This window comes from Trichoderma asperellum, chromosome 3 (genome assembly GCF_020647865.1).
Source record: "Trichoderma asperellum chromosome 3, complete sequence".
Taxonomy (NCBI): Eukaryota; Fungi; Ascomycota; class Sordariomycetes; order Hypocreales; family Hypocreaceae; genus Trichoderma; species Trichoderma asperellum.
In genome coordinates, this window is record NC_089417.1 from 4,748,982 (window position 1) to 4,769,803 (window position 20,822).

Here is a 20,822-nt window from a genome sequence, read left to right on the forward strand (position 1 = left end):
GAAGACAGAGAAGAAAGATTACATTGATTTATGTAAGCGCAGTCAAGATAGATAGTATGGAACGAAGGTAATAGACTCGGCAAAGTTATACAGCATATGCGTTATCTAGAGAAGATACAACAGTCCCTCCGGGAATGAACGCAAAGGACCACTTAATAATGGGAGTAAGCAAGCCTTGCTGCCCTAGCCTAAGGATGAGTCTGTCGCATAAGACAATGCCACATGCGCTGGATATATCTAAGGTGAGGAGGGCAGCAAGCCTGCCTTTTGCTACGGCTCTCTCAATCTCACGAACCAGTCAAGCGGCAAGGTCGGCACAGGAGCGTTTAGGTAGGGCGTCGAAGTACTGAGCGGGAATAATGCTATATGCTATTGTAGCCCCGTGATTCACCTTGCAATAAGACGCTCGATTCCTTTGCCCATGTACAACAATAAGTATATATGTCTCTATTTATTTACTAAACTGTGCAGTACGCTGCCTGGTTTAAGGATTATAACTACCTTTGCGTTCTTGAGAGGATTGGGGTGATGACTAATGCGGACAGCGGAGAGATATATTGCGTGGATGGCTTTGGACATGTGCGGCTAGGCGGCCCTGAGGAGCTAAACAGTGATGCTATTGGATCTTGGAGCAGGGTTCTTGGTTCTGAGGATCGTATCTTATGACTTATCTTTGGTGATTTGAAGTGCAAGTGGGATGGGGGTTGGGGGAGGGGTTGGGGCTAACAGGTCTTCAATATCTCCTTCGGCGAACTGTCAATTGAGGAGCTTTCCTCTCAAGTTGGTGGTAAATTTATTAGCGGTTGAGTATAAGTTACATCTGTCTTTCAAAGACGGTAGCTGGAAGGGTTCTTTCCTCTTTTATTATTCCATGATGCGGAAGATGGATTTGCCTGGTTTGGCCGAGGCGATTGCCTCTTCCCAGTAAGTGTGTCTCTCAGGCCGGACCGTTCTCTGGAAAGCCGTCCTGTTCAGACAATTGTCAATGAGATAATATAATAGTGACTGTGTGCAACCGCGAGTTGGATGTATAAGCCATAAGCCTATATGCACTAGTCTAGCACACGTGCAAGTACCTGTTTTTATGGTCACTAAAGGGGTAGAGAATATCTAGCTTTGACCCCTTGCCTGCTCTTTTCTCTTATGTAGTTCGCAATATTATTCCAGCTTTCATATCAAAGGACATCTCTTGCCAACCACTCTCTTCTTAGCTTCAACGTTTGCAGCCGCAGTTCCTCTGCTTCTATATACCTGCCTGAATCAGAAAACAAATTCGCAAGATTATTCATGCTCTCAATTGTTGCAGGATGACTTTTGCCAAAGACTTCCTCCCTAAACGCGAGTGTCTGTCGATGTAGATTCTCTGCTTCTGTAGATCTGCCTAATTTTCTAAGCACGCATGCAAAATTATTCATGGCCTCAAGTGTTGTTGGATGACTTCTACCAAACACTTCCTTTTTCAGCTCAAGTGTCTTCTCTTGCAATTTCGCTGCCTCCATATACTTGCCGAGCTGATAAAGCAAAATCCCAAGGCCATGCATATCTTTAAGTACTGATGGATGAGTGTCTTTGCCAAGGACCTTCTTCTTTAGCTTGAACGATTGCTGAAGTAGTTCCTCTGCTTCTTTATATCTACCTTGAACGGAAAATGTATTTGCAAGGTTACCCATGCTATCAAGTGTTGATAAATCTTCTTTACCAAACACTCTTTCTTTTCGCTCAAGTGTCTCCCATTGTAGTTTCTCTGCGTCTTCAAGTTTACCCAATTGAAAAAACACAAGCGCAAGGTTATTCATACTATTAAGTGTTGCAAGATGGTTTTTGCCAAACACCACCTCATTTAGCTTAAGTGCCCCCTGATGTAGTTTCTCTGCTTCTTTGTATTTACCTAAATCAGAAAGTATACTTGCAAAGCAATTCATGCTCTCAAGCGTTGACGGATGGTCTATACCAAGCACTTTCTCCTTTAGCGTAAATATCTGCCGGTATATCTGCTCTGCCTCTCGATATCTGCTTAATCTTCTGAGCGCAGTCGCAAGGTAGTTCATTGTTTGAAGAGTTGATGGATGGTTTAACCCAAGCACCTCTTTCTTTAGATTAAATGTCTGCCGATATACCTCCTCTGCTTCTGGAAATTTGCCTAAATTATAAAGCGTATCTGCGAGCTTACTCATGTTGACAAGTGTGTTTTGGTCATATTTGCCGAACACCTTCTCCCTTAGCTTAATTGCCTTCCGGTGTATCTGCTCTCCTATTTGATATTGTCCTAGCCGATTATTTCCCTCGGCCACTTTGGTAAATAGACTCGCCTCAGCCTCCTTGCTAGTAGAATATTCTGAAAGCTCTAAGACAGCCTGTGCGTGCGGTAGGTACTTCATCCAATCAGCGCTGTTCGTATGCTTTGGATATGGCACCACGTCATTAAGCCGTTGTATCGCAGACGTTACACACTGCTTCAGCTCCCCTTCCTTCTTTAGCCAGTTTCGCATAGCTAGTCGCGCAAGCCGATGTGTATCAAATGAATCTTCTCCCTCCCGCTCAGTGATGAATGCATATGCCCGTAGCGTTGCAATTGCGTGTATAGCCTTTCTTTCCGTAGCTGTAGGTAAAAGAGATTTTGGAATATCCTCTTCCACTAAGATGCTTATAAATTTAAGATACTCTGCTGCCAGCTGGTCACGCTGTATAATATCGCTAAATGAAATAAGCCATGTTATAGCCGCTGGGTTCTTTGCGGATTGATGTCGGTCCTCGAAATCTCTGCTTAATAAATCAATCATATCCTTAGGTTCTGATTCGCAAAGTTCAAGGTAGTCGAGAGTTGATATGTGTTTTGTGGCCATGTATGCCGACGCCTGCCTGATTGCTAGCGGTAGGTTTGCTAGCATATCAAGCAGCCTCTTCGAGGCCTCTATATTGCTTGTCTGGCTCCTCTTTAGACCTTCCTGTAGTAGGCTGAGGGCCTCACTCTCAGACATTTCTGGTATACTAAAAATGCTTTCCGCTAAGATGTCCAACCTGACTGCTGTCTCATGATTCCGTGTTGTAAATAAGATCGAGCCCGTTCGACTGAACGGGAGATAATGTAGAATACCAGCAGGGCCAAAGAGCAGATTTATATTGTCTGCATTATCGACGACCAAGAGCCAGCTACCGCTGCTCTCTGCACTTAGGGCAACTTTAACACGCTGCTTAAAATCGGTTTCATCTTCGTTAATTTGTGGAATCTTTAACTGTTTGCCGATATTGCGGTAAGCGATTTCAAAAGTCAATGCGTCTGCCGCTGGGACCCAGAAAATGGAGCAGTCAGGTTGCTCGTTATGGAGTAGATAGGCAGCCTCTAATGCAATCTGTGTCTTACCGACACCCTCGAGACCTTCTATAATAGTTCTCTGGCAGTTGTCTTTATTTGCGTCCGGCCGAATCTTTTCCAGAAGCCCTGATAAAATAGTGTCTCTCCCAATAAAGTCTTGGTTTCGTCTAAGAGGAACGAGGAAGAGGGATCTCAGCGAGTCTTCAATAAACTGGCCACGACCTCTATCCGTTCGAATATACTGTTCAAGAATTGCCTTCGATGCAGATGCTGCCGTCGCCGCTGCGAAGTGCTGCCATAGCTTGTTCTTGTGACAGTCGGCATAATCGCACACGCCTTTGACCACAATGCATGGCATTTCTTCCCAGACTCCAGCTCCCTCCATCTCAAACGCAATCACGCTTTCCCTCCTTGCGATGCTGTCCCGGTCTTCTCCAGATTTCATTACAGTATCACCCGATGCAACTGCGCCAATATAGATAGCCGGCTCCTGCGCCTTGTCTTGCTCTTTAAGTTGTTTTCTCACCACCAGATAATCTTCATCGCACCCCAAATTATCGCACGACGAGCTAAGGGCTCCATCACATACTGGATCCTTTCTTCCATGACAATTGTTGCAGATGCACGCCACTGAGTTGCGGTGCTTATGACGATAGCTTGACTCAAATAACTTATCTTCGGCTATTCCAGGGTATTTATATTTGTCTTGATCCTTTGAAGCCTTTTGTTGGAGCTGTTTAAGAAAATAAGCCGTTCTTTCGAAAAGCCTACCCTTATCGCTGCTTGTATCAAATTTCGTCAAGAAGTTGCGAATATTTTTTCCGTGTTTCCTGAGGTTATCTTCATCTGTAGTCTTGCGCATAAACCCATTGGGATATTTTCTGCCGAAATCGTATTGGATAATGGACTTGCTAATAACCACGTCTCCGAGGAATATTTCGCCTTGGCTATTAAATGGCACGCCGCCACAGATTCCCGCTAGGATAACCAGTCTGAGAGCTCCGTAGCTGGACCGCATGCTAGCGGCCGCCGCCGCTGCGTGAGCCTTGCCCATGTGGGATAAGAGAGCTAGCACAACATTATGCTTGCCAATGCGACCTGTTCTGTAGTTGTTGACGTCTCCAATTGCTCTTCCAAACGTATCCCCATCTTCATCCCAGAACTCATCGAACAGGAGGACAACCGCATCATACTCGAGTGGCAAAGCGCAAATGATGGCAACTTCGAAGTCTTCGCGGCTGGACGGTCGCTGCGACATAGTTGCGATCTAACCTCACGTTGCCATTAGAGAGATTCATGTTAAATACATTTGCCCGGTAGCTGTGGCTTGCCAGACAATCTTGTGGGCGACTACTTACTTAATGGCTTCGGCAGCCCGAAAGTTTAATGCGAACAGCCAGACGGACTAATAGAGCTCTTCTATCAATATCCGTATACCTTATATAAATGTCGCGCGGGGAAATGAAGAGCAACCAATTGTAGGCAGCAACCGCCATGTGATGGCTTACCCTGCCTGGCCTGGCTGAGTCAGCCATTAAGAGTGCCCCAGGACCGCCGGACTGGACCCAGCACGCCCGGCCCAAATCAGCCTCCGAGGAACCTCTCCCGAATCCACTGAAGCCGGGGCCCCGGGGGCTGGATTCGCCTGGCCCACGGAGAAGCCCGGCAGCCAACACGCAACAAGCCTTCTCACTATGGGAACTAGGGGCCCTGCAACACTTTCAAACTGCAGGGACCTTAGGACTCGAACAAGCGCTTCTCCAGGTAGGAGTGTGGCTTCCAGCAGACCAACTGCATGTAATAGACCACCTACATGTATAAACCAGCCGACCGCAGAAGCCTGATATCCCCTGAGCCAACCGCTGCAGCAGAGGCACACAGGGGCCAGCAAGCCAACCATTCAACGAACCGTAGGGGCCCCAAGCCCTGGAGAGTTAACCATTACAGTGTCAGCTACAGGCGGGTTTCCCGTGCTGTCACCCAACGCCGCCTGACTGAGCCAGAGGCACCAGGCCCATCCAGAAACGAATTTCCAGGCAACCTCCGTACGGTTAGATCCCTGGGAATCAACTTTCAGAAGGGTTTGGCAGGGCTTACCTACCGACCGCTAGCGAGGCCGGAGCCTACAAACCTCAATATTCAGAAGGATTAACGCTATAACCACAACTGACAAGATATGATACAGAAGGTAGAACTCACTCGGCAGCCTTCTTCATAGTGTTATCCTGAAGACTGCATACCCTAAAGCTATTTTCCCCATTGGAAATGGGAAAAGAGGCAACTGGAAAGAATTACTAAAAAACAGAAGAAATCGGCGAAAATCTTCTAATTCCTTATGTCAGCCGCGGGTCGCGAATGGCAAAACCTTATATACGTAATTTATATAGAACCAGTTAGCTCCAACCGCAAGGCCCGTAAAATGGATTTCGGCCGAGCTACACTGCCACAGTTGTTAATCTTCAAACAAACACACAAACATACTAAAATATTACAGATACTAATTCCCTATTATATTTTTTGGACCTTTGTTTCCCACGAATTCTCCAAGCAGTCTAACAAAATTGACCAAGAAATAAGCGAACAGAAAAATCTCCGCAACGATGTAAGCGCGATCATACCTAGTAGACAGGCTATACGTTAGGCTCAGAAAATACAAGTCATATGACAGACATATAAGAAAGTGTAGACTTCATTCTGATTCCTAACAATATGACCTCAAATCTTCTGCCTTCTTCAATCAGAAAGGCATAATTTCAACACGCCTTCTCTTTCATAGAAAGCGCAGATACGTCTCCACGCTTCTATATCTGTGCTTAGAAATGGTGCGGGGTTTGTAAATGCATGCATGTGATATTGTATGTAGGGAGCCGCTGGTATATCTTAGACAATGTTACATCACGACACAAACTAGTGCCGCAGTAGCTCGATTATATCTGTCCTTTTTCAATCTTTCCTTAATAAGTGACAATTCAACGGGCGCAAACTGCCGATTTATCCAATTGTTGCTAGACAGTAGAGTGAGGCCAGGGTCCCGCGGATATTGCGGCCGTCCCTCGATCTCGCCTCTAGAAAAGAGAACAGGTACAGTATAGCAAAAAAAAAAAAAAAAAAAAAAAAAGCGGAACATTGAGGAGACTAACTCCAGTCTTGAAAGAGCACGAAACTAAGCTTGATAGTAGTTCGCTGCAATAGCTTTCGGGACTGGAGCTTATGCAGGTTCATATATAGACGCTGATAATTCATTAAATTCGCACTTGCATTTCAAAACTTACAATTTATTCGTTACCCGCTCAAATTCTGATCTAGCAGTCTCTTGTCCTACCATCCATCGCGTCATGGTTTTGGTTCATAGGATCATATGCATGCAGGCCACTAATCCTTAACGCGGATCTATCGCTTATGGCAATCAGTCTCAAAGTGAGACACCTCAACGAATATTTAAATAGCGCAGCTTCAAAATCGTTTACAAATTGCATAAATAAACACTCGCTCAAAGGAGGGGGGAAGAATTACTCCGCCCGCCATCCGAAGCCCTATAAAACTCACCGTATCGGTATAGCACAGCTCGCGTTTCACTTGCCGCGATCGCAGACAAGCTCAGACCATAGCCCATTCTCTCCCTCACAAACAACACTATGGAGGATTTTTCCAAATACCAGGATGTCATGGGGCAGCTCATGTTCCTCAAGACATACACCCAAATCGTCTTCGGCTTCCCTACGCCAGAGACGTTATCCGACGAAGTCATTACAAAAGACCTTGAGGCAGCGGCAAAGGAGCTCACAGATGCATTCCCTTGGCTCTCGGGCCACGTTATTCGCGAAGGAGCCGCTCCAGGCAAGACGGGCCTTGCGAAAATCGTCCCATATGCTCCAGGGACGCGCCTCACTCCTGTGGTGGCAAAGGACTGCCGCAAACTTTGTCCGTCGTTTCAATCCATCGTGGATGCAGGTGCGCCAATGTCGATGCTTGATGGCGAGATTTTGTCGTCACGAGACGGAATACCCTACGGCTATGACGAATCAATTGAACCGGCCCCGGTACTCCTCATCCAAGCCAACTTCATTAAAGGCGGCGTGCTGGTAACGTTCGCTGGCCAGCACAATATTCTTGATATGAACGGCCTGGCCCAGTTGATTCGGCTATTCGCAAGAGTTAGCGGCGGCGAGCCGCTTACGCAACTTGAACTCGAGCAGGGAAATCGGGATCGTAGGAACGTCGTTCGACTGTTAAATCCGGATGAGCCCAAGACGGACCTTACCCCCTTTCGCGTTCAGAAAAAGACCTCGGATCCAGATCCAGATTCCGCTTCCAGCCCACCTCCAGAGTATAGATGGGTGTATTTTCACTTCCCTGGCTCGAATTTGGCAGAACTCAAGCGTGTTGCTTCCACGCCAGGCTCCTGGGTTTCGACTGACGATGCTCTGTCTGCTCTGGTCTGTCAACGGATCACGGCCGTGCGTGTTCAGCGTCTTGGATCTGGTCCACCTGGAGCAACTGCGACTTTCTGTCGCGCCATTAATTCGCGGCGCTATCTGGAGACGCCAGTCCCTCCGGAATACATGGGCCATATGGTATACTGCATCGATCGAACGTTACCGCTGAATGATGCTGCGGGTGCCATGGATCTCCCTGTTCTCGCTGGTAGGTTCCGTGACGATATTAAAAATCTGCAGCCCGTTGCAATCCACAGCTTTGCAACAGCATTAGCAGAGAGTGAAGACAAAGGTGCCTTGGTGTACGGAGCCTTGCTGGAGCCTTCCAAGTACGACGTCATGTTTTCAAGTTGGGCTGGACAGGGGTTATATCAGCAATCTTTTGGAAAGCTGGGAAAGCCAAGCATAGCTAAAAGGCACAAGTTCAAGCCCATGGAAGGTCTTATATACTTTATGCCTAGAACAGATGCTGGAGATATCGATGTGGCCGTATGCTTGAGGGAGGAGGATATTGATCGCTTGAAGGTGGATGAAGTTTTGACAAAGTATGGAAAGTATGTTGGCTGAGAATATCCAAGCGAATAAACTCAAGTTTGACAAGGCATATGAATTAAAACTGCGAGTATACACAATTAGTAGTCTAATAAATGATTCAGCTCAGTTCTCTTTAATTGACTTACCCTCTTGGCCGAGTCAAGGTGACGCAAAAAGCTGTCTGCTCACTTGATTAGAAAATTTATCTTTTGAAACGCCAACGTGGCCAAAGTGAAAGAAAAAAAAAAAAAAAAAAAAAAAAAAGAACTCTCATACCTGAAATCTTCCAGCGTGCTGCGAATCCCGATACGGCGTTTCTGAGAGTACCCTTATCTTCTGCGGATAGTCCATCTGCACAAAGCTCGTCTAGGTGAGCAGCGGCACCGTATAAGCAACATAAACCTATGAAGCATGGTCTGGTGCTGTTGAACCATCCATGCCTCTTGAGCCATTCAGATTCGGCACGACATGTCTCTATAATCATGTTGCGCGCGCAATTGAAGGTCAATATAGATTTCGGGTTATTCCTTGAAACTTTATAGTAGTCGTTCGTGCGATATAGCATAATCAAAGCACTTCCAATCCTAGTTAACCCGATATTCCACGATAATAAGAAATGGACTTGCGGTGCTCACCTAAGAGTCATAGCAATAGTTTCGCAAATAGGAAAATTACTTCCTTCAGTTGTGCGGATGTAGTTACCAATTTCACTGCACATCTCTCTCTCCACCACTTCGTATTGGCTTAAATCAGAGCTTCTTATAGCCCTCAGCGTATCTCCCATACGGATGGCATGTTCTGCTCTAGCCAAGAAGTTTCGGATAGAATCTTGTGAGTAGAGATCGGCTTGTGTTACTCTCAAGATGGCAGAGTTTGGGGGGAGGTGAGCCTCCTCTACTAGATATGGTAGGCAGTGATCGATAGTGGACAAAGCGATAGTGCTATTGTATTAAGATTAGATTAATACCGCGGAATGTGACGTTGATGAAACGCCTGCCGTGCTTGTAGCTTACCGATCCAATAAGATTATTGCGCTCCAGTAGAGATCTAGCTCTAGTTGGCTGTGATAGTCTTTAATCGCACTCTCCTTTGATCCTGCCACAAATTCGTTGAAGCTGAGCCGGCGAATGAGACCAATGCATATTGTTAGGGTTTCATAGGCGTCTCTGCCCAATCCATGACCGCACGCGTACATCGTTAGGATGATTCCACATTGCAGCAAAATACGGAGTTGAACGTCCGGAGATGACTGCAGAACGACAAAAAGCTGCCGTGAGGTGCGGTATAAAGCACTCTGTGCCGGGCGAGGCGAATACTCGCAAGTGCTCTCCGAAAATACGTGCATAGAAAGAAGCAGCAGAGCAAATTCGTCGTGATTGGCCGCGCCGCCCGAGATAAATTGCGCTACTTCACCGTAGATGGCATCTTTGTCCGAGAAAGGAAACCAGTAATAGGCGAGACTAAAATATTTGGCTACAACATCTATTATATCAATGGAAGCAAGGCCAAAAATATCTCTGACGAGACGAGACAGTGACGGCTGGGGAGAATCTCCTTCGACATATGAGCCGTTGCTTGAGCAAGCTGCCCAGAGCAAGTTGCGCTCGCCAAGAGGAGATAGATGGAACCGACAAGGACTGGAACACGGCATCAACATGTCAGCCGTGCCATTGGATATCGGTGCCAGCCCGCGGCCTTGTACATCCGTCTTCGTTGGGTAGACACATCGAACTGCTTTCCTAACAGCCATAATGTTAGTGTTTGCTCATGATCAACTGCCACAAACCGACAGTATGACAAGAAGCCTACGCGGTACAACGTGAGCATTGAGGGAGGACCCTGTCGCAACGCTGCTTTTGACGCCGGCAGTTTAAGCACGTTCCGGGGATGTAGCCGGTCCGAGCAGCTGTGACCTTGACTTCATTGCTGCTTGACGCCAGGATTGCCAGATCGGTCATGCTGAGAGGCGTCGGATACAAACGGATACGTGATTTTGGAGGACAGGGCGAGGATACGATACTGGGCAGGATAATTCGGTACCTCGTAGGGTTGCGTATTGGAAAAGACCCAAGAGAAGCAAGGTGAATTAATATGCCGTCGGCCGACCCTTGTCAAATCTAGTCCGCCTCCTCCGGAAGCTAAACATTCGCTAGCACAGACTACTCAATTAAACATGGTACTAGTACATGAACCAGCACAGAAATACAAGTAAAGTGTGCTATTGCTTCTATTGCTGAGCTAGCTTTCAAGTATCGATACAGAGGTAAAATGTCTGCCAATGGTGGCGCTGCGTGAGAAATCCTAAAGAATGTCTAGTTCTACAGTGCGATGCAAACTGTCGAGCTACCAAGCCACGAGGCAAAACTCAGGAGCAAGCGTCGGACGATCCCTGTCAGTGGATCCAGCGTCGATTGGTGCGATATGTAAGAAGAATCCTGGTTATGCGCCACGAAACGACGGCTATGCCATGATATGCTATGTCAGGTCGGGAGGATCTAGATGCAAAGACACTTACTGGGACACTAGATCTGAAATGAATCATGTCATTAGTGATTATATCTGTGAAAAAAGGTTATGCAGTCACTCTATATTTCAAATCAGCCACCAATTGGCCAGGCAACTCGCCCATGCTGCTTTGTAATGCTCTATTTTCGCATCGATGGATCACAACTATCACATATTGCTAGACTAATGCCCTTGTATCGTGTAATCTCGTTCTCGCCTCTTCTTGCACCTGGTTGACAATGTCAGCGGCAGGTTCCAATTTTTTGAGCAATCCCACTCCTGCCCCTGTCCAGATACAAGCGACGTCTCTCATGCTAACCTCCTCTACCTGGGATCGCTCAGTATCGCGGTAGAGTTGTGTCCGTACCGACTCAATATCCATCCCATTCTCCCGATTATTGTAAATCGCGCCTCTCAAGCATCGGCCGTCGTATAGCTGTGGCCAGGGATTTGTGCCCCAAATATCATCAAACACCCGAGACCTCACCGTCGACTCTCCGCCGTCGGATGCTGCGAGGATTTCCTCGCGGACATCCGAATCCATGGCAGCTTCCTCTGCTCCAATGAATCTAGTGCCTAGAACTGCGCCCTCAGCTCCAAGAGCTATAGCTGCCGCTACTCCTCTTCCGTCCATGATGCCGCCAGCTGCAAGGACCGGGATGTGAGAGAGCCCATGGTCTTTGAGGGCATCTACCACTTCTGGAACCAGCGTCATCACGCTTGCCCCTTTTGCATGGCCATGACCGCCCGCATCGCTTCCTTGCATTACCAATGCATCTGGCTGACAGATCTGAGCCGCTTTTATAGCAGAATTGACACTTCCGACCTGTATCCACACCTTGGAAGATGAGGCTACTTCTCGAATTCCTTCCGTCCAGGCTTGCATCTGTTGCGCACTCCCGAATGACAGCCAAACCACTGCAGGCTTAAACTTTGCAAAGATTGGTAGCCAGCGTTGCGGTGTGCTACCGATGACGATGATACCAACTCCCACCGGAAGCACACCTAAATTCTGATTGGTGGCCATGAAATCTTTCAGCTGAGCTTGAGCACTCTCCAGCTCAGCTCTCAGTCCGAGGGGGCTGCCTGTAAATCCAATCTGTCCTAGGCCTCCGCTCAAGGTCACTGCAACTGCAAGTTTGCTGGTAGCAACGCCACTCATCGGTGCATTTGCAATAAACGGAAGCTGGACCCAGGGCAGGTCACGCTTCATTCTGCTGATATAAGACATGGCGTTGGACTCTAAGCGTTGGCGTAAGATGAGGAAGCAATCATATAATAGAAGCTTATCCCAACAGATCGAGTAGAGAATTAATTAATGTTTAAGGCGCAAAGCTTCCGTATCTAATATATGATTGAGGTGTCTAACTATTAGATGGGACAGCTTGGCCCAGGCCCATATATGTGTGCTTACCGAGGCGCATACATGTATCGTGTAGCGCTTCTTATCCGCCATCATCCACGTGGAAACTTAGCTTACTTTATAGAATATAATTAGCATACCACAAATTCTGTCTTTAGTGAATTCTATATAAGAAACGGCTGCATGCTCCGAACAACGATCCACACAGTGGCGAATGCATGAACCGAGTGCTATTGCCGTGCCCATCCAGCATTATGTAATCGAAGAGAACCAAGACGCCAAGCACTGTTCCAAATATGGGACGTGAATCGGCAAAGATATCCGGCTAGGATCGGAAACGAACTGTAGAACTCCTCAAAAATAAATGAAGTTGATCTTGAATCCACCGTATTTGTGGCAATAGCTGGGGCCCTTCATCGGACTGTCGCGGGCTAACGCGGACGATTGCACGATAATTCGTGTGTCACCGGATAAGTCGCGAATACATGTAGTTATTTAAGAGGGTAAGTTACCCCGCGCATTTTTGAATAAGGGGTTAAACGGAAGAACCTTTGCTTTGAACATAGAGTTATCAACTTTTTATCTGAAATATCCTGCCCAAAATGCCTCTTTCAGGAAGTTGCCTGTGTGGAGAGATCGCATACTCTAGCAGCAGTGAGTTCAAATGTTTGGTGTGATTCCAACTCTACTCATTTGTCCACTAATACAAAGTGTTATACTAGGTGAGCCGAAAGTGACGGCTCTCTGCCACTGCGTGGATTGTCAAAAGGTATGGGCCACAATAGAGAACAAATTGAATTGCACCACTAACACTTCACAGTGGACCGGCTCGGCATATACTTCAAACGCTGTGGTTACTGAGGATAGCTTTCAAGTCACGAAGGGTAAGCACTTTCCTTATCAACCTCGAAGTTCTACTCTGAGACTCAATTGAACCTAGGCGAACCCAAGTGGTATGATACTACCGGGGAGTCTGGAGGAAAGAACAGGCACTTCTTTTGCTCCAACTGCGGTTCCAGCCTATATGGAAAGCTCGATATCATGCCTGGAGACATTGTTATCAAGGCTGGCTCATTGGATAACGGAGCCGCAAACCTGAACAGCAGCATTGGCGTCGAGTTCTACTGTAAAGACAGGGTAGGATTTGTCGCTCAGCGGGAGGAAGCCAAGCAATTGCCTCGATTTATTTAGACGTTATGAAGGACAATGGATTGTAGAATATGTAGATTTTTACCATTTTGAGTATATTCGGCCTGCTGTTTCCTCTAGTCACTGTGTGATAACACTTCAGCATAGATACACCATCGTTGGCATTCCATATGAAGACACGACGTAGACGTAGCTGGTATAGGATAAAAAGACTCTGAAACTTTGACTGAAGCGAAGAGCTCGTGCTATTCAAAACCTATTAGTCCAACGCCAATGTTCATTCTAATTCATTATAAAAAGCACTTACGTTGAAACTATTAAACGAAGCCGCCAAACGTTGCTGCTAAACATCGCATGTGTCTGATGGGTATTAGCAATACCGAACCAATTTTGCGTCACCTGTGGAGTAGTCTACGCATATGAGGGGAGAAATTGAGGTCGAAAGACATTTGAGGACTGCTATGCTTGACGAATTGTTCGGCAGTAACGTCTTGAAACGTCCTCGCTCGCTGTGGATGACACCAGGAGGTGTGCAGTATTGGTGTATTACCTCAACGACATGGAAGCTGCATTGACAGACAGTGTGGGCGAATTTCAAGGGCAAACGGTGTACGCGAGGTGCCTAACAGGGGTCGGCCGACCCTCTCTAGCTTCCGCTCCAGAATAGCCATTTCCGTTATATTGACAGGGGTCGGCCGACGCTTGTGCACAAGTTGAGCCAATGAGGTTGAGTCTTTGAAACTTCCTAAAGTGGGCGCCCGACTGATTCAAAATGCCGCGGCGCTTTGCTTGGCATGATTTTATTGCAGGATGCTCATTTGAAATCGAGTTTTAGGAATCGGGCAATTAGTCGAACTCTTCACGTGTCTCGTCTGTCCAAAGTTGGTTTTTGCAAATGTGGCAAGGGGGGAAACAAACTCTATCTTACTCGTCAGGCAGATACGCTTGTCTGCAGGCCGTTGTGCTATGTGGCACTAGATGTGTAAGCCGTAGGGTTGTTACACTAGAAAGCCAGATGATTCACTCTAGAACGATGGAGACCGAATCACATCATTGACGTATCATTAATAATGCAGAATGTTACTATGTGCCAAAGCGGTGCATGACTTTGAATGTCCTCAGTAAATGCAGTGGCAAGTTCCGTGGTACTATTTTTCAATAACTGGGGCGAGCCCACAATGAATCCGCTTTCCACATACTGATATAAATATCTGTCAATGGACGCCAGTTAACGATTTCTAGTTATCAGTCAAAGCATTCATAGCATCTGCAAGTTACCGCGTCACCATATTTTCACTCTGAAAGATTTTATACCCTTACACTCTATCACAATGGCTCTCCCAACTACTACCCGAGCATGGTCTATCGACGCGATCAACAAAGACAGCTTCGATAGCCTTGTTCTGAAGGAGAACGTTTCTCTTCCCAACCTTGGCGATCATGATGTCTTGGTTAAGATAGAAGCCGTGTCTCTCAACTACAGAGACTTGGTCATTCCCAAAGTATGTAAAGCCGGCAAAGATGTTGACACAATTTCTGAGATCTAACCTGGCTGATAGGGACTTTACCCTTTCTCCATGAAACTTCCCGTCGTTCCTGGATCTGACAGCTCCGCCATCGTCCTTGCAACTGGCCCCAAGGTCACCAGAGTGGCCAAGGGAGACCGAGTTTGCACGCTGTTTAATGAACTCCACCACACCAACCCAATTACCGCCGAGGCCGTCGCAAGTGGTCTTGGCGGTGCAGTTGATGGTACTCTGCGCGAGTATGCCGTTTTTGGAGACCACGCTCTTGTCAAGGCTCCATCTTCTCTAAACGCGATTGAGGCTAGCACCCTTACCTGCGCTCCCCTTACCGCATGGAACGCCCTCTACGGACTCAAGCCTGTCAAGGCAGGCGACTGGGTCTTGACCCAGGGCACCGGCGGTGTCAGCCTTTCAGGTATCCAGTTCGCCGCTGCTGCTGGCGCAACCGTTGTCGCCACTACATCTACAAAGGAAAAGGCCGAGGAGTTGAAGAAGCTGGGAGCCACCCACGTTATCAACTACAGAGAGACCACCAACTGGGGTGAGGCTGCCCGAGCTCTGACTCCCGGAGGCGTTGGATTTGATCACATTCTTGAGATCGGTGGCCCTGGAAGTCTTGAACAGTCTCTCAAAGCCATCAAGCTGGAGGGTGTCATCACTATCATCGGATTCCTTGCACCATCAGAGAAGCAGCCTCCTCTGATGGACGCTCTCAGCCACGTTTGCGTTGTCCGCGGCGTCTTTGTCGGCTCCAGGCAGCAGTTTGAGGAAATGAACCGGGCTATTGACTCTGCAAAGATTCGCCCTGTTGTTGACTCCAACATCTTCTCATTTGATGACATCAAGAAGGCGTACCAGTACCAGTGGGATCAAAAGCACTATGGAAAGGTTGTGATTAAGGTCGCAAACTGAAAAAGAAATATAGAGTCTGGAATTTTAAGCACTAGTGTTATTTCTATATAGCAAGTTAAGCCTTTTATTTGAACCCTTGTCTTGATTGCTGGCAAGCAATATAACTCTCGCGCATTCGTGATAACCTTTCTGTATACACTACCTATCATTTTCATTCTTCGTTGTTTCGAAAAGTCTACTTTGATCGGAGATGTCCAATATGAAAATAGACATCTCAGGTTCGTTCAATACATTCGATACAAATTCATAAAATGACATTAAAACCAGGCTATGGGTCTGATTCTTTTGCAACTACATACATACGTAGTGTCAGCAACTGAGATCGGGCAAACATTACTAATACTAGCTGCCGCTGCCCCATATAGATCTACTCTAACAAGGGTCGGCCGATGCCAGCGAATTCTATGTAGTATATAGAACGCGGGGAGAAGCTTCGACTAAGAGTACTAGTATATACAATCATCAGCCTTCTATATGCATTTGCATGGGCTAGCATTTACTTAAAGTGGTGACACACAACTACCCTTTTACGTCAAGTGGGATTTGTAAGTGCGGAAGTGAATGACTACCCGTGTTTAGAACTAAACATAGCTGCGCTCAACCCCGCGTTCTTACAATTAAAGGCATATGTCGTCATTTGATCCATCTCAATACATTAAAGGTTCATTTTAAAGACGCAGAGTAAGCAAATTATCGACAATGGAAGCCAAACTAGCTGCTCTAGAGGATGATGGTTACTTCGATCTTGGGACTTATCATCGCCCCATTACAACGGAAAGCCCCGACGCCCAGCGATGGTTTAACCGAGGTCTCATTTGGGCCTATGGCTTCAATACACAGGAGGCGTCAAGCTGTTTCGAGAAAGTTACTATTGCTGATCCCAGCTGTGCCATGGGGTATTGGGGGCTAGCATATACCCGCGGCCCCTACTACAACAAAGCGTGGCGGTTGTTTGATCCCGAGGATCTCAAGACGTCCCTGGACGCCACTCATACCGCGTCGCGAAAGGCATTGGAACTCGTAGGAAATGCCAGTCCAGTCGAACAGGCTCTCATCCATGCGCTCGTTGCCCGATTCCCGCAACGTACTCCGACAGATGACTACTCGGTATGGAATCGCGCATATGCTGATGCTATGGGAGTTGCATACAAGCAATTCGGCGATGATTTGGATGTCGCCGCCCTCTACATCGACGCACTGATGAACCTCACTCCGTGGGCCATGTGGGATCCGTACAGCGGCAAGCCAGGCCCCAATTCTCGTGCTATCGAGGCTGAAGCAGCCATTACGCGGGCATTGAAGCAACCAGGCGCCAACGAGCATCCAGGCTTGCTTCATTTACATATTCACCTCATGGAGATGTCACGCACCCCCGAAGCTGCCGTGCCCTCGGGAAATCGGCTTCGTGGCCTCGTACCTGGCTGCGCCCATTTAAACCACATGCCGTCGCATCTCGACATTCTTATTGGGGACTATCAAGCCTCGATTACCGCTAACACAGTCGCTGTCAAAGATGATCGAAAATATGTGGAATGGGCTGGTGGCATGAGCATGTATGCCCTCTATCGAGGTCATAACTATCACTCTTTAATATATGCTGCCATGTTATCTGGGCAGTCGAAAATCGCCATCGAGAACTGCAAACACATGGAAGATGCACTCCCTGCAGAGCTACTCTCCATCAAGTCTCCGCCCATGGCAGACTGGTTAGAAGCCTTTGTCGCTGTCCGACCTCATGTCCTGATCAGATTTGGCCGTTGGGACGACATCATCAACCTTGAGCTTCCCACAGATCAGTCTCTCTACTGTGTCACAACTGCTACAATCCAATACGCAAAAGGTGTTGCTTTCGCCGCTACAGGAAAAGTGGACGAGGCGTTGAAGCAGCAAATACTATTCAAAGAAGCTGTAGCCCGCGTGCCTCCTTCACGAATGGATTTCCCAAACAAATGCATCGACATCCTCGCCGTCGGTGAAGCAATGCTGGCCGGTGAGATTGAATACCGCCGCGGCAATTACGAGTTGGCATTTGAGCATTTGCGTCGCTCCATCTATTTAGACGACCATCTCAACTATAGCGAGCCATGGGCTTGGATGCAGCCATCCCGACACGCCTTCGCGGCTCTACTGCTGGAGCAAGGCCGCGTAGAAGAAGCTGCCAAGGCGTACGCAGAAGACCTCGGCTTCGACGAGTCTCTGCCGCGTGGCCACCAGCACCCAAATAACATCTGGGCGTTGCATGGCTACCATGAGTGTTTGACGTTGCTGGGACGAACAGCTGAGGCGAAGATGCTCGAGTTGCCGCTGAAACTGGCGACGTGTTTAGCCGATATCACTGTCCAGTCCTCCTGTTTCTGCCGGACAGTCAACCAAAGCGAATCTCAAAATGGCGTGACGGCGTGTAATAATAGCAGCGGCTGTTCGTCATGAGTTATAGAACTCACAATGCAGATTACATGTAAGTTGAAAGCACCAGGACTGTACATGGTTCAAGGAATATCCATTACTACATATCTAGCAAGAGATTCTCGTAGCGATACGGCATGCGTGAATGCCAGAGCTGACTGCTATCCGAACCAATAAACAAAATTATCCAATTGGTAAATTTGGTACATAATGTCTATAAGAACGCGCTGTCCCTTGAGCTTAGTATACGTCCTGTAAGGTGCCACTTGTTTCCTTCAATTCCCACCGACTCTTCCAATCGAAATACCTCTTTCAAAGTCTCCTACAACTTTGATCGTAGCGAGCTTAGCCATCCAGCTGATTTATCAACTTTGCGCGCGTATGGATGTCTAAGTCCAGGAACCATGAAGTCAAGACTGCTAGTGTTTACAAGATCCGGATGTGCGTCTCTCATCAAATCCGTCATGCCACATAGACGCATCGCCGTCTCGATCTCTTCTTTAAGAACTGCAAAGATTGTCAGTTATTTTTCGCGTAAAATCGAGTGGTAGAAGCAAGAAATGCAAAACTTACTCCATGCTGCGTGCTCTACACCCTCTTGGCCGTAGCTGAGGGAGTAGAGGAACGGCCTGCCCAGCCCAACTGCAGATGCGCCCAGGCAAATAGCTTTGACTATGTCCGACCCTCGTCGAAATCCGCCATCGATCAGAACCTCAAGCTGGGCGAATATCTCAGGACACTGCTTCTGAAGTTCTAATAGGACAAGAATAGAAGGCGGTGCTGTATCCGCTGCGCGACCGCCGTGGTTACTGATGACAATGCCCTGAACTCCCATCTTCGCAGCCATAATGGCATCTGCTGCGGTCTGAATGCCTTTGATAACAATTGGTAGCTGCGTGATGCTCCGTAGCCACTTGAGATCATCCCAGCTCGTCGTCGGGTCGATAAACGACGCTGCTTGGCGCGCAAAACCGGCACCTTTCTTGTCGCTCGTCTCGGTTTCAAAATTCGATCCAATTCCAGATACTGCCATCTGTTCTTTTGACTTTACACGCTCGTCGTCTTCCCGTTTAGGGATGACAGGGACATCAACAGTCAGGAGAATAGCCTTCACTTTACCGCTAGCCTCGATCGTTCGGATGGCAGCTTCAGATTTATCACGGTTCTTGTCCACGTACAGCTGAAAGAAGGCTTGCCGCTTGGTCTCGTTTAAGATTTCTGTATGCGTATATGACGAGGGGGTCGCGAAACAATGAACGATTCCCGCCGAATTAGCTCCTCGAGCCAACGTCAGTTCACCCTCGGCACCTCCAGCTCGTGCAGCGCCAGTCGGTGAGATAAAGACGGGCATGTCAAGGTCACATCCAAAAAGCTTCGTGCGTGCTGTCACAGTACCGACGTTGCGTAAGACTCTTGGGCGCAACCAGATCTGGCGAAGCATGGAACTATTGGCGTCTCGTGAGATGTTATCATTCGATCCTCCCCGGATATATCCCCAAGACTTCTCGGATAAGGCTATATGCGCCGCCTTTTCGAAGTCATCCATATTGAAAATGTCACCGAGTGCCGGCTTCTCGCCTAACTTCACCAAAGCAGTTTGGGTTGAGGGTTGATTGGCGGCTTTCCAGTCTTCTGTTATAGTGGATTCATCTAGGGATCCGATATGGCCTTTCTCTCCCAGAGTCTCTCGGATCAATGAAGGCGAGTGTACCCGACCATACTCTTCAGTGGCATCCTTTCCAGCAAATTTATGTATAACTAGAGGCGCGTGAGCAACGTGTACCTGAATTACTGAATCGAGGAAGTGCTGTCTATGGTTGAAACATACTCTCTTGCCCGCCGGGATGCTCAGGTGCGAATTCAGTCATATCATATACCTCTCCATTAACAACAATCCATAGGTCGTCCGTCTTGTTGTGCTGGAGGATCTCCGATGCGGTCACCTTTCTCACCATGATGTTCTATTCTGTGTGGCTGGCAATGGAAACGTAGCTTTTTTTTTTCTTTCCTTTTTTTTGTGTGTGATAGAAAGTCTAGAGGTTTACGGCCGGTGTTTTATAGAAGCCAAGTCGGTATGTAAAAGCAGACTGGAGCTTAGCCGTCTTATTCCCCCGCATTATTTACGCCTGTCTTGGTAGCCGAAGTGTAAACGCGGGGTGGAATGTTGCCATCTCAGGACACGGATAAGAAAAGAAAGAAAGAAAAAATTGGTATCCAAGCAGTATAGCATATATGTCCATCTGCCGACATCGCATCTCGAGGAAGCGTTACAAACGGGGATTAGCGAGACTTGGGGTCTCGAGCCGGTACGCAGCAGCATTGATCTCGCTAATCACTAAACCGAGATCAAGATGCGGATACTTCTCGATACCAATTAATGGCCATTTTCCGCGGATTTAGCGCGGATAGCGGGTGGTTTTGCATTCTGATTTAAGCGAATAGCCGTCAAGACAAAACAAATCTGGCCAGACGTTGATTACATGCACACCCATGCAAGGAGGGAGAAATTCACCGGACTAATAAACACCGAATTTGGTGTTTTTTTGTATGGACATCAACCCGGTGTTTTCTTTCAGCTGCATGCCGTATTGCGAGCGGTCATCTTATATGAGGCTTGTTTAACTATTCGGGATTTGGACAATTCTTTCTAAACGTACTCGAGTAATAACACTTGAGCA

At 47.5% G+C, this 20,822-nt stretch overlaps 8 protein-coding genes across 8 annotated transcripts; 4 read left to right on the plus strand and 4 right to left on the minus strand.

Annotated features, from left to right (window-relative positions):
- Positions 1-380: 380 nt before the first annotated feature.
- TrAFT101_006168 (uncharacterized protein) lies at positions 381-5,554 on the minus strand. The gene is made up of 2 exons (XM_024902565.2): positions 4,672-5,554; positions 381-4,580 (listed from the first exon to the last, which is right to left on the minus strand). Exon 2 carries the CDS (start codon positions 4,569-4,571, stop codon positions 1,176-1,178), a length of 3,396 nt encoding a protein of 1,131 aa, XP_024760694.2. The 5' UTR covers positions 4,572-4,580; positions 4,672-5,554; the 3' UTR covers positions 381-1,175.
- Positions 5,555-6,241: 687 nt separating this feature from the next.
- On the plus strand, positions 6,242-8,470 carry TrAFT101_006169 (uncharacterized protein). The gene has a single exon (XM_024908221.2). It carries the CDS (start codon positions 6,949-6,951, stop codon positions 8,314-8,316), a length of 1,368 nt encoding a protein of 455 aa, XP_024760695.2. The 5' UTR covers positions 6,242-6,948; the 3' UTR covers positions 8,317-8,470.
- Positions 6,551-10,379, minus strand: TrAFT101_006170 (uncharacterized protein). The gene is made up of 6 exons (XM_066127672.1): positions 10,093-10,379; positions 9,297-10,022; positions 8,919-9,224; positions 8,560-8,858; positions 8,430-8,464; positions 6,551-8,365 (listed from the first exon to the last, which is right to left on the minus strand). The coding sequence occupies exons 1-6, from the start codon at positions 10,239-10,241 to the stop codon at positions 8,360-8,362; spliced, it is 1,521 nt and encodes a 506-aa protein (XP_065983785.1). The 5' UTR covers positions 10,242-10,379; the 3' UTR covers positions 6,551-8,359.
- A 587-nt stretch (positions 10,380-10,966) lies between these two features.
- On the minus strand, positions 10,967-12,019 carry TrAFT101_006171 (uncharacterized protein; the record flags this gene model as incomplete). The annotated part of the gene is made up of 1 exon (XM_024910641.2): positions 10,967-12,019. One exon carries the CDS (start codon positions 12,017-12,019, stop codon positions 10,967-10,969), a length of 1,053 nt encoding a protein of 350 aa, XP_024760697.2.
- A 492-nt stretch (positions 12,020-12,511) lies between these two features.
- On the plus strand, positions 12,512-13,470 carry TrAFT101_006172 (uncharacterized protein). Its single transcript, XM_024902567.2, has 4 exons — positions 12,512-12,805; positions 12,874-12,920; positions 12,972-13,035; positions 13,092-13,470. The coding sequence occupies exons 1-4, from the start codon at positions 12,754-12,756 to the stop codon at positions 13,340-13,342; spliced, it is 414 nt and encodes a 137-aa protein (XP_024760698.1). The 5' UTR covers positions 12,512-12,753; the 3' UTR covers positions 13,343-13,470.
- Positions 13,471-14,542: 1,072 nt separating this feature from the next.
- TrAFT101_006173 (uncharacterized protein) lies at positions 14,543-15,830 on the plus strand. Its single transcript, XM_024910642.2, has 2 exons — positions 14,543-14,802; positions 14,860-15,830. Exons 1-2 carry the CDS (start codon positions 14,632-14,634, stop codon positions 15,736-15,738), a joined length of 1,050 nt encoding a protein of 349 aa, XP_024760699.1. The 5' UTR covers positions 14,543-14,631; the 3' UTR covers positions 15,739-15,830.
- Positions 15,831-16,351: 521 nt separating this feature from the next.
- TrAFT101_006174 (uncharacterized protein) lies at positions 16,352-18,342 on the plus strand. Its single transcript, XM_024909873.2, has one exon. It carries the CDS (start codon positions 16,438-16,440, stop codon positions 18,166-18,168), a length of 1,731 nt encoding a protein of 576 aa, XP_024760700.2. The 5' UTR covers positions 16,352-16,437; the 3' UTR covers positions 18,169-18,342.
- Positions 18,232-20,157, minus strand: TrAFT101_006175 (uncharacterized protein). Its single transcript, XM_024900132.2, has 3 exons — positions 19,973-20,157; positions 18,718-19,902; positions 18,232-18,651 (listed from the first exon to the last, which is right to left on the minus strand). The coding sequence occupies exons 1-3, from the start codon at positions 20,097-20,099 to the stop codon at positions 18,467-18,469; spliced, it is 1,497 nt and encodes a 498-aa protein (XP_024760701.2). The 5' UTR covers positions 20,100-20,157; the 3' UTR covers positions 18,232-18,466.
- Between the last annotated feature and the right edge of the window lie 665 nt (positions 20,158-20,822).